Source organism: Rana temporaria, chromosome 7 (assembly GCF_905171775.1).
Source record: "Rana temporaria chromosome 7, aRanTem1.1, whole genome shotgun sequence".
In the NCBI taxonomy this organism is placed as follows: domain Eukaryota; kingdom Metazoa; phylum Chordata; class Amphibia; order Anura; family Ranidae; genus Rana; species Rana temporaria.
The window spans coordinates 96,160,500-96,173,618 of NC_053495.1; the positions used below are offsets into that span (position 1 = coordinate 96,160,500).

General features: G+C 45.2%; 1 protein-coding gene across 2 annotated transcripts in view; it reads left to right on the top strand.

Annotated features, from left to right (window-relative positions):
• The first annotated feature begins 915 nt into the window (after positions 1-915).
• The window catches only part of KIFAP3 (kinesin associated protein 3), a 105,074-nt gene continuing 92,870 nt past the window's right edge, over positions 916-13,119 (top strand). The window contains exon 1 of one of the 2 annotated variants that reach the window (XM_040359704.1): positions 916-1,126. In XM_040359704.1, coding sequence (XP_040215638.1) covers positions 1,020-1,126 — 107 coding nt within the window. In that variant the 5' untranslated portion in view covers positions 916-1,019. The remainder of the gene's footprint in view (positions 1,127-13,119) is intronic. The other variant, XM_040359703.1, reaches the window with a different exon arrangement.

Below are 13,119 nucleotides of genomic sequence, written 5' to 3' on the forward strand. Positions count from 1 at the left end.
CCTATGAGTGCCCATCAGTGCTGCATATCAGTGCCACCTGTATTATCACAGTTTGCTGCCTATCCTAGAATGCTCCGGAAGTCACATGGTGGCCAACTGCGCATGCGCGATGCGTTCCAAACGCAAATGTGATGCGTTCCAATGGATTCACGACAGTGCACACCAGTGAAACCTCGGTCGGCATCCAGGCTCTTTCCTTAACATCCCCGTGGATTGTAGGATGTTAAAAAAAGAGTCAGGAGGCCGACTGGCCACTTTCCTCTAAATCCACGTCGCCCTAAATGCTGGGTTCGCTGGTGTGTACTGTCGAAAATCCATTGGAACGCATCGCACTTGCGTTTGGAACGCATCGCGCATGCGCAGTTGGCCGCCACGTGACTTCCGCAGCATTCTACGATAGGCAGCAAACTGTGACACTACACCACCTTATCAGTGCCCATCAGTGAAGGAGAAAAACTTATTTACAAACCTATTTACAAAGAAAAAATTATAATTTTTCTCATTTTCATTCCTTTTTTATTTGTAGCGCAAAAAATAAAAACCCCAGAGGTGATCAAATGCCACTAAAGGAAAGCTCTCTTTTTGGGAACAAAATGATAAAAGTTGTGTTTGGGTACAACGTTGCATGACCGCGCAATTGTCATTCAAAATGTAAGAGCGCTGCAAGCTGGTCTGGGCAGGAAGGTGTATAAGTACCCTGTATTGAAGTGGTTAATCACCTCCTGCCCTGTGGTTTCCACATTCAATGATAAAGCATGTAACTGTTGTAGTTCTTCCCTACACTTAATAAAATGTATGGAGGAAGAAAACCAGACGCACCGTCTCCGGCAAGCGCACTGTGTGTAGAAGGAGACGGATACTAATACATGACTCCATCAGATCCCAGAGAAGAGATCCCTGCCTCCTGCTCGCCCACCTCCTCCACTTCCTCGTCAGCTGACTGCATTCGATCACGTGACTGAACGTCACTCCGGCGACCCTGGCAGTCTGGGCAGCTCCTTCTCCCTTGGCAACAATAGATGCAAACCGTTGTCGGTTCTCGGTCATCATCTCGTATCCCTGGGCGGCTCCACCGACCTCCTGCTGGTACAGAGATGCAGCCAGAGGACGCCCGATATCTGAAGAGGTGAGCTGTCATTGTAGCACCAAGGACCGTGCTGTGGGGGCCCAGTGTCTTCTATAGTCGTGTGTTGTGCTCATTGGGAGCTGTGCTATTACAACTCCATCACACCTTGCCAATGTACACCTGTGTTTAGCCAGTAGAGGATGGCATCTTTCTGTGTCATGGGTGTGATCTGTGCATTTTGCAGGGCATATCTACCGAGTGTGCATTTACACCTCCTCCCATCTCAATGTCTGCTGTATTTTTGCAACATCATGTGTTGCATTATTCAGCCAACCCACTCATTTATGAGGACATTTGGGACGGGGGGCAGTAAAAACAGACCTAAAAGATACCATGCAGCCGCACATGCCACAGCAAAGATTATTTTCCCTGTCGTTTTCGATGGGCACTAATACCACCAAATGCAACCTATGCACGCTAAATGATTGGCTCACAGTTGCGACACTGTATTTACATATAAAGTCCCCATTTAGGAATTAGTACTCACTCCTACGGGACATATTACAGTGTACGCCCATGCAGTGGCGTCACTAGGGTTGGTGTCACCCGGTGCAGTTAAACATGGTGTCACCCCCCCCCCCCCTCTGTCTAGGCTTCCCAGCACCAAGCAGGCAGCGCACGGGCATGGGGCGCACCCCAAACCAGCCCCTGTAAATGATAGTATAGGGCAGTATAGTGGCAGGTTAGGGTAGTATAGAGTGGTATAGTGACAGGTTGGTGTAGTGGGGTGGTATAGGACAGGTTAAGGTGGTATAGGGCATGTTGGGGTGATATAGGGTAGTTTGGGGTGGTAAAGGGCAAGTTAGGGTTGCATAGGGCAGGTTGGGGTGGTATAGGGCAAGTTAGGGTGGTATAGTGCAAGTTAGGGTGGCATAGGGCAAGTTGGGATGGCATGGGAAAGGTTGGGGTGGTACAGGGCAAGTTAGGGTGGCATTGGGCAGGTTGGGGTGGTATAGGGCAAGTTATGGTGGCATATGGCAGATTGGGGTGATACAGGGCAAGTTAGGGTGGCACAGGGCAAGTTGGGGTGGCATGGGAAAGTTTGGGGTGGCACAGGGCAGGCTGGGGTGGTACAGGGCAGGCTGGGGTGGTACAGGGCAGGCTGGGGTGGCACAGGGCAGGCTGGGATTGCACAGGGCAGGCTGGGCATGTCAGCTAAAAAAAATTAAAAAAAACGGGATGGTGTCACCCTTCTAGCAGGTGTCACCCGGTGCGGACCGCACCCCCCTAGCAACGCCTCTGCGCCCATGTAAGGGTCTCTTGGCAGGTTTGCTGTTGTTCCATGTTCTTTCCATTTGGTTATGATAGATTTGATGGTGCTCCTAGGCAGGGGCGGACTGACCATTCAGGCACTGCCCGAGGGCCCCATGCCACTAGGGGGCCCCCATCAGGGTTGCCAGCCTCAGTAAAACCAGGAATAGTATGTAAAAATCTGTGTTTTTAAAAAAAAAAAATCCCAAGATTATTGCTGCCGCGCCTCTCCAGTTCCTTTTCAGTGTGTGTATTGTGTGTGTGTGTGTGTGTGTATGTATTGTGTGTGTGTGTGTATACTGTGTGGCCCCATAATCCCCTATTGCCCGGGGGCCCCATGTGTTGTCAGTCCGCCCCTGCTCCTAGGGATCATCAAAGATTTTGATATTTTTTTATAACCCAACCCAGACTTTGTACTTCTCAATAACATTGACCCAGATTCAAGTAGAATTGCGGGGGAGCAGGGCAACGATTTTGCCCTGCGCCCCCGCAAATATTTTGCGCTGCCCTAGATTCACGGAGCAGTAGCTCCGTGAATTGCGAGGGCGCGCCGGCAAATTTGCCCGGCGTAAGCGCGCGCAAGTTAAATGATCCCGCCGGGGGCGGGAATCATTTAAATTAGGCGCGCTCCGCGCCGAGCGTACAGCGCATGCTCCGTCGGGAAAGTTTCCCGACGTGCATTGCGGCAAATGACGTCGCAAACGCCGTGAAATTCAAATTTCACGGCGCGGGAAGGCCGGCTATACTTTAGCATTGGCTGCCCCTACTATTAGAAGGGGCAGCCTTGCGCTAAAAGTAGCCGTACGGAAACTCCGTACCTGGCTTGCGCGGGGCCCGCGCAAGCTTGTGAATCAGTGGTAGTATGCAATTTGCATACTACACGCTGATACACAATGGGAGCGCCCCCTAGCGGCCCCCGCAAGAATGCAGCCTAAAATCTGCGAGGCATAAGAGCCTTATGCCGCGCAGATTTTAGCCTGCAGTCGGTGTAACGAGGTTCCTGAATCAGGAGCACTCGTTACACCGGAGCAAGTAAGCACTTGCGCTGCGTAACCTATGGTTGCGCGGGCGCAAGTGCTTCTTGAATCTGGGCCATTGTCTCTTACTTGTTTGGAGAGTTCCTTGGTCTTCATGGCAATGTTTGGTTAGTGGTGCCTCTTGCTTAGGTGTTTCAGCCTCTGGGGCCTTTAAAAAGGTGTGTACAGCCATGGCCAAAAGTTTTGAGAATGACACAAATACTAATTTTCACAAAGTCTACTGCCTCAGTTTTTGAGATGGGAAATTGCATATACTCCAGAATGTTATGAAGAGTGATCAGACGAATTGCAATTAATTGCAGAGTTCCTCTTTGCCATGAAAATTAACTTAATCCCATAAAACAAAATTCCACTGCATTTGTGAAAAAGGCTTCAGGGTGCCCAAGAAAGTCCAGCAAGCGCCAGGACCAGAGTATTCAGCTGCAGGATCGGAGTGCCCCCAGTGCAGAGCTTGCTCAGGAATGGCAGCAGGCAAGTGTGAGCGCATCTGCACGCACAGTGAGGCAAAGACTTTTGGAAGATGGCCTGGTGTCAAGTAGGGCAGCAAAGAAGCCACTTCTCCAAAAAAAACATCAGGGACAGATTGTTCTTCTGCAGAAAATATGGTGAATGGACTTCTGAGGACTGGGGCAAAGTCATATTCTCCGAAAAAGGAAAAAGGCTTGTCCGGAGAAGAAAAGATGAGCGCTACCATCAGTCCTGTGTCATGCCAACAGTAAAGCATCCTGAGACCATTCATGTGTGGGGTTGCTTCTCATCCAAGGGAGTGGGCTCACTCACAATTTTGCCCAAAAACACAGCCATGAATAAAGAATGGTACCAAAACAGCAACTTCTTCCAACAATCCAACAACAGTTTGGTGAAAAACAATGCATTTTCCAGCACAATGGAGCACCGTGTCATAAGGCAAAAGTGATAACCAAGTGGCTCGGGGACCAAAACGTTGACATTTTGGTTCCATGGCCTGGAAACTCCCCAGATCTTAATCCCATTAAGAACTTGTGTCAATCCTCAAGAGGCGGGTGGACAAACAAAAACCCACTAATTCTGACAAACCCCAAGAAGTGATTATGAAAGAATGGGTTGCTATCAATCAGGAATTGGCCCAGAAGTTGATTGAGAGCATGCCCAGTCGAATTGCAGCGGTCCTGAAAAAGAAGGGCCAACACTGCAAATACTGACTCTTTGCATACATGTCATGTAATTGTCGATAAAAGCCTTTGAAACGTATGAAGTGTGTGTAATTATATTTCACTACATCACAGAAACAACTGAAACAAAGATCTAAAAGCAGTTTAGCAGCAAACTTTGTGAAAACGAATTTTTGTCATTCTCAAAACTTTTGGCCATGGCTGTATATGTAATGACAGATCATGTGACACTAAGGCCCCATACACACGATAGAATCCATCCGCAGATAAATCCCAGCAAATGGGTTTCTGCGGATAGATCCTATGGTGTGTACACGCCAGCGGATCTGTTTCCGCGGAGAAATCTCCTCTGGGATGGATTCCAGCAGATCGGATATTTGCTGACATGCACAACAAATCCATCTGCTGGAATCCATTCCAACGGATGGATCCGCTCGTCTGTATAGACTTACCGGATCCATCCGTCCAAAGGGATTCCCCGCACGCGTCGTAATGATTTGACGCATGCGTGGAATTCCTTATATGACAGCGTCGCGCCGTCGCCGCGTCATAATCGCGGCGACGGCACGTCATCGCCAGAGGATTTCCGCGCGGATTTCAATGCGATGGTGTGTACACTCCATCGCATAGAAATCTGCTGAAATCTTTGAGAGGATTTATCATGGGTAGATATATATATATATATATATAATTTCTAATTTTTACTTCACCAACTTAGACTATTTTCTGATCCATCACATATAATTCAGATAAAACAAAAACAAAAAACATTGTACTAAAGGCTGTAATGTAACAATATAGGTAAAAAGCCAAGGGGGGGGGGGGGGTGAATACTATTGCAAGGCACTGTACCAGTGCCTCTGCTTTCCTGCTAAAAACTGACCACACTAAGCAGGAGAACACATTGTGATCAATTCTCTAGCTGTGCTGGGAACCCAGCCCGCTGTCCTCCAATGATCAGACCTGTCCTGACACCCCCCACCTGCACAACCATTCATTGAGAAGCTTGGTGTACTGCTGCTTCTCCTCCCTCAGCTCCTATGCAGCTGAGAACAGAGGGGATGTGATCACTTATAGAAAAAAGGGGGGGGGAGGTAGTTATAGTGTGTGTGTGTGTGTGTTTGTTTTTTGTTTTTTTTAATATATACACAAATGTTTTGCCTTTCATTTCTTTTTCAAACTGAATGGGTTGTTTTACAAGGTAAACGTTTACAACCACTTTAATTTCTGCAAGGCCTCCCCAAATCCCCCTTTTAAATCTATTTAGTACTGTTTTTAGTACTGTTTGGAGGAATTGATTATCCTGATGACAGCTTTGCTGTTGGTTTTCACCAGAGCTATGGGAATTAGTAATGTTTCCCATGCTTTCCCTTTCATGTGTTGTCTCAGAAGGTGATTGAGGAAATCTTATGATGTAAAGCAACAGTCATTAAATGGCAGCCCGCGGTCTGAGAATGAACCGAGCGTCGCTCCTGCTCGGACTGCCAGTGTAGTGCTGAGTGTCATCAGCAGTCACTGGTTTTCTGGGACCGTAGGTCTCCCCACAAACAGTGATGTAGCGTGTGTGCGCCCCGCCCCCTAATCCTGACCGCGACTCTCACTCCCAGACGGGGCTGCGAGTTGGGGGGCGTGACGTCATGTGCACCCCCGTTCGCTGCTCCTGCAAGCAAGGTGATGGGCATATTAACCACTTAAGGACCCCTTCACGCCAATATACATCGGCAGAATGGCACGGCTAGGCACATCAACATACCTGTACGTTGCCCTTTAAGCCCAGCCGTGGGGTCGCGCCCTGCGGGTACGTGCACGCGACCCAGTACGAAGACGCCGGACTCGCGGACCCGATCGCCACTGGAGTCCCGCGATCTCCCCCCGGAGCTGAAGAACGGGGAGAGCTGTGTGTAAACACAGTTTCCTCGTTCTTCACTGTGGCGCCATCATCGATCGTGTGTTCCCTTATATAGGGAATTACAATCGATGACGTCACACCTACAGCCACACCCCCTAAGTTAGAAACACAGATGAGGTCACACATAACCCCATCAGCGCCCCCTTGTGCTTAACTCCCAAACTGCAATTGTCATTTTCACAGTAAACAATGCATTTTAAATGCATTTTTTGCTGTGAAAATGTCAATGTTCTCAAAAATGTGTCCGCCATAATGTTGCAGTCAAGAAAAAGTAGTTTAGTAGTTTTAGTAGTAAAAAAAAAAAAAAAAAAAAAAAATGAATAAAAATGCAATAAAACTATCCCCTATTTTGTAAACGCTATAAATTTTTGCGCAAACCAACCGATAAACGCTTATTGCGATTTTTTTTTTTTTTTTTTTTTTTTTTAACAAAAATAGGTAGAAGAATACGTATCGGCCTAAACTGAGGACATTTTTATTTATTTTTTTTATATATTTTTGGGGGATATTTATTATAGGAAAAAGTAAAAAATATTGAATTTTTTTCAAAATTGACGCTCTATTTTTGTTTATAGAGCAAAAAATAAAAACCGCAGAGGTGATCAAATACCACCAAAAGAAAGTTCAATTAGTGGGGGAAAAAAAGGACGCCAATTTTGTTTGGGATCCACGTCGCACGACCGCGTAATTGTCAGTTAAAGCGACGCAGTGCCGAATCGCAAAAACTGGCCTGGTCCTTTAGCTGCCTAAAGGTCCGGGTCCTAAGTGGTTAATGTACACACTGATGGGCATATTTTGTTGTGCCCATCAGATTCTCCCTTAACATAAAATGTGCCCATCAGAGTGCCACTTAATATAAAATGTGCCCATCAGCATGCTACTTATTTTATGTTAAGGGGCACTCTGGGCACATTTTAGGTTAAGGGTCACGCTGATGGGCACATTTTGTTGTGCCCGTCAGTGTCCCTTAACCACTTAACGCCCGCCCACTGTATATATACAGTCACAAAATATTCCAACTGCACACCTTCCAGGAAAATGGCCAATAAGTAAAAGGGTGCTGAAACGATCACCAGCTGGGAACCGGAAAGCAAATCATGTACACATATTCGCCAGCACACCAAGGATCATTGAAAAAACGTCCAAAAATTTAATGCATAATAGCGATCCAAAAAGCAACGTTTCGAGGTCACGCAGGACCTCTTCGTCAGGCAAAAGAGCCTGACGAAGAGGTCCTGCGTGACCTCGAAACGTTGCTTTTTGGATCGCTATTATGCATTAAATTTTTGGACGTTTTTTCAATGATCCTTGGTGTGCTGGCGAATATGTGTACACTGTATATATACGTCCTGTTTTTAAAGATGGATATCTCAGTAACGGCAGCAGCTGCTGCCACAACTGAGGTATCCATCTTTACAGTGGGCGGCCGTGTAACCGATAACGGCGGTCTCCGCGGCGGATTCGCCGCGAGATCGCCGTTATCGGTGGCGGGAGAGAGCCTCCCACCGCTTTTCCGCCGCTTACTGGAGCCGTCGGTAGCGGCGGAGGAGATCGGATGCTGCCAGCTCGTGTGTGAGGATTTGAGTGAGGGCAAGATGGCCCCCACCCGTCCTCATAGCTCTGCTGGGCGGAAGTGACGTCAAAACGTCAGTCCCGCCCAGCCTCTTAACCACTTGCTTTCCAGCCCATTGTCAAAATACGTCCTGTTTTTAAAGATGGATATCTCAGTAACGGCAGCAGCTGCTGTCACAACTGAGGTATCCATCTTTAGTGCCGACGGTCCTGTACACGATAACGGCGGTCTCCGCGGCGGATTCGCCGCGAGATCGCCATTATCGGTGGCGGGAGTGGGGCCCCCCCTCCCGCCGCTGTCCCGCGCCCTCCGCCGCTTACCGGAGCCGTCGGTAGCGGCGGAGGGGATCGCGACCATCCGGCAGCTGAGCGGGGACGAGACTGAAGGAAAAATCTCCTTCGCCCGTCCCCCATAGCTCTGCTGGGCGGAAGTGACGTCAAAACGTCCGTCCCGCCCAGCCTCTTAAAGAGACATTTTTTTTTTTTGTCATTTGAAAAAATGACATTTCCAAATTTTTTTTTTTTTTTTTGCATTTAAGCCCAAATATGAGATCTGAGGTCTTTTTGACCCCAGATCTCATATTTAAGAGGACCTGTCATGCTTTTTTCTATTACAAGGGATGTTTACATTCCTTGTAATAGGAATAAAAGTGATAATTTTTTTTTTTTATTTCACTGTTAAAAATTGTAAAATAAGTAAAAATAAATGCGAAAAGCAAAAAAATAATTTTTTAAAGCACCCCGTCCCGACGAGCTCGCGCGTAGAAGCGAACGTATACGCAAGTAGCGCCGACATATGAAAACGGTATTCAAACCACACAAGTGAGGTATCGCCGCGATCGTTAGAGCGAGAGCAATAATTTTAGCCTTAGGCCTACTCCGTAACTCAAAAAATGCAACCTGTAGAATTTTTTAAACGTCGCCTATCAAGATTTTTAAGGGTAAAAGTTTGACGCCATGCCACGAGCGGGCGCAATTTTTAAGCGTGACATGTTGGGTATCATTTTACTCGGCGTAACATTATCTTTCACAATATATAAAAAAATTGGGCCAAATTTATTGTTGTCTTATTTTTTAATTCAAAAAATTTGAATTTTTTCCAAAAAAAGTGCGCTTGTAAGACCGCTGCGCAAATACGGTGTTACAAAATGTATTGCGATGACCGTCATTTTATTCTCTAGGGTGTTAGAAAAAAAAATATATAATGTTTGGGGGTTTTAAGTAATTTTCTAGCAAAAAAAACTGTTTTAGTCTTGTAAACACCGAATCTGAAAAACACCTTCTGTCCTTAAGTGGTTAATATAAAATGTGTCCATCAGCATGACCTTTATTTTATGATAATGGGCACTCTGATGGGCACATTTTGTTGTAGCCATCTGCATGACCATTAACATAAAATGTGCCCATCAAAGTGCCCCTTAACATTAAATATGCCAATTGGCATGCTCCTTATTTTATGTTAAGGTTCACGCTGATGGGCACATTTTATGTTAAGGGACACATTGATGGGCACAATATTATGTTAAAGGGGCACGCTGAGCGGCGCACATTGTGTTAGGGGGGCACTCTGATGGGGACACCTGATGTAAGGTGGCACTCTAATGAGGACACCTGATGTAAGAGGGCACCCTGATGGGAATACCTGGTATAAGGGGGAACTCTGATGGCGACACCTGACATAGGGGGATACTCTGATGATGGCAGCTGATTTATGGGGATAGTCTGATGGGGGCACCCAATGTAATGAACTACTCTGGTAGGGGCACCTGATGTAAGGGGGAACACTTTTGGGGGCCTTTACATTTACAGAGTATTACCAGAGTGTGTGGACTAAACGGTAAGAAAAGCACCAGAGAGTGCGGCGTGCACCAAAAAAAGAAAGGACGCATACAATCTTTCATGGCACAGACTTGTGATTCGGACCTCGGCCGCAAAAAAAATTTGGTTACCGGTAGGGCTGCAACTAACGATTATTTTCATAATCGATTAGTTGGCCGATTATTGTTTCGATTAATGAGAAATTAATTTGAAATATTTTAGGGCTACATAGCAAATAAAAACAGTTGAAACAATAAACACTCGGGTAAGAAGTACAGTGCCCTGAAAAAGTATTCATACCCCTTGAAATTGTCCAGATTTTGTAACGTTACAACCAAAACCGTAAATATGTTTTATGTGATAGACCAACACAAAGTGGCACGTAAATGTGAAGTGGAAGGAAAATGATAAATGGCTTTCAATTTTTTTATTTTTTTTTACAAATATCTGAAAAGTGTGTTGTGCATTTGTATTCAGCCCCTTTATTCTGATACCCCCAACTAAAATCGAGTGGAACCAATTGCCTTCAGAAGTCACCTAATTAGTAAATAGAGTCCACCTGTGTGTAATGTAATCTCAATATAAATACTGAGCCCACTGGAAGATCCTCTGCTTCTCTGGGAAACGTGATGGACTCTGCTGCCCCCCCAAGTTTTCTGCTCTGGGATTTATTTCTGTACATTTTTGTCCGATCCAATATATAATCAATAGCCATGGTCGGGAATTGGAAAGAAGGAAAATAGTGTTCACAATCACAGCACAATCATTTTTTCACAGTGACCATTAATCAAGATCTAAATCGCAGGTCTTGTTGACAGATACTGACATATGCTGCCCCGTGTGAGAATCTTCTACCAAGGAAGTGAACTGTGAACTTTACAAATGCTTGTGCTTGTCAGCAGGTTGGCTCATAGCAACTACTTGATTACTCATCAGGGTGCTTTGATGTTGTCCACATCTTTGTTGGTTGACAGGCTGTAGACCTGCTCTGATGTGTGTATAATATTATTCCAATTTAATTTGTAATTATCAAACCAATGTTTGTCACTGTTCTGGTAAAGTGTTAACTCTTTTATAAGAGTTAGTGCCGGTTCACACAGGGTGCAATCCGACTTACAGTGCGACTTCAGCGCGACTTTGAGCAACTTGCAACGTGACTTAAAAGTTGCCTCCAGGACAGGCGACTTTGGCTGTGGCCAATCACAGAATAATCAGCTCTGTGGGAGGGAGGGGTTTGCTTGGAAAAATTATTTTTCTTTTCCTGTAGTTGCTTCAGTTAAGATGGAGATCTGACTTTGGAGGCAACTTCCATTGAAATCTATGGGTACAAGTTGCCTAGAAGTCGGATTGAAGTAGTACAGGAACCTTTTCTGAAGTCAGATCGACTTCAGTAGTGTACATTAAGACGGCTCTCATTAACTATAATGGAATTTCTTATGTCAAGCGACTTGAGGTCTGACAAGTCGGATCCCAAGTCGCTGTAGTGTGAACCGGCACTAACGGACCTTGAAATGTTTGTTTAGACATTCCTAGGATGTTAGTTTGTCAAAATAATTTATAAAAGCATTTATTAATTGGTATGTCACATGATTTTGCCCAGAGGACAACACATCCCTTCTATATTTTTTTTTTTTTTTTTTAATCATGTCACATTTATTTGTTTATAAAACATGGATTAATGTTGAAAATACAGATTTTTAATTCAAATTACAATAAGGCCACAAGAAATGAAACAAAGATACAAATTGCCATTAATTGAATTAAAGCTAAACAATGGGGTATATTTTCAAGGGCCAAAGCTTCTAGGGATAGGTCTTCAAGAAATAATGTGCTATTGGTAAATAAAGAGTCTAAAAATGTCAGTTTAGCTGCGTTTACCCACATTTGCGTCTAGAAGTGATGTAAAAATAAAAGGAAAAAAATGTGTTGTCTGTAAATGAAACGCTGCTAAATGCAACTTGCCACATTTAGAAGCGTTTATATGCATTTGGCATTTCAAATGCCTCTGAACATCCGTCCTGAACGCATTTTTTTTTTTTTTTGCTTTCAAAAAATGCTTCTAAACTCAACTGCCTAGAAACAAACCTGTGTACGGCCTGATTCACACCTATGCACTTTTAGTGCTTTTTGCATTTTGCAGATTTGCCCTACAGAACGTATTCCATAGGAAACCATGGTAAATGGACTGTTGGGCAAAATCTGCATAGGTGTGAATCAGGACTACATGTACTGATAAGATAACAGAGAAGAAAGTTCAGGGGCAGCTGAAAAAAATGCCCAACTGCTCCTAAACGTCTGTTTACCAGCAGCAGGGAGGCCTTAAAGTAGTTGTAAGGAAAGAAGACCCCCGGAGCTGCCTAATAAACTACTTTAAAAACCTGTGTAGTGTTTTTTTATTGACATTTTTCTTCCAGGTGAATGGGTAGGGGTACGATGTACCCCATACTCATTCACATAGGGTGGGGGGGCAGGGATCTTGGGGCTCCCAGATTCCGGTAAGCCCCCCCGACAACCAACGGCCAGGGTTGTCGGGAAGAGCCCCTTGTCCCCATCAGTAGTGTACATTAAGACGGCTCCCATTTACTTCCATTCATTTTCTCAACCGCGCAACCTGGAGCGACTTGATGTCGGATCCCAGGTCGCCCCAGTGTGAACCGGCTCTTATGGTAGTAGCAAGAAATTTACAGCTAAATTGAAAAAAAAATATGTTTGTGTGGTTTTTTTTTCTCATTATTTTGCTCCAGTTTTTCTTTTGATAATAAAAAATAAAGCATGAGATATATCCATTACCATTTATTACCAAAAGAAAGCCCAATTTGTCCTGAAAAAAATGCAATATCATCCACCCAGGTTTGATGATATGTACGATTTTACTAACACATGTCAAAACTGGACTTGGCATTTAGATTTGTTTTACCCTTAGCTCTCATTCAGACGAGGCGGACACTGTCGCTACGGGGTCAGCCAGCTCAGTGGGAGATCTCTCTGCTGATCTCCGCTGAGCTGGCGGATGACGGGTCCCTCTCTTCTCACTGAGCAGGGAGGGGCTTGTCGAGTGCCCCTGTCTCCTATGGAGAGATCTGATGAAAAGGACAGCATGTCTGTTTTCATCAGATCTCACCCGATCCGATCCGCCATGGACGGATGACGACGGAGTTGATTCAGGGAATATCTGATTGCCTCATGAGGGATCAGGAAGGAATTTTTTTCCCCTGCTGTAGCAAATTGGATCATGCTTTGCTGTTTTTTTTTGCC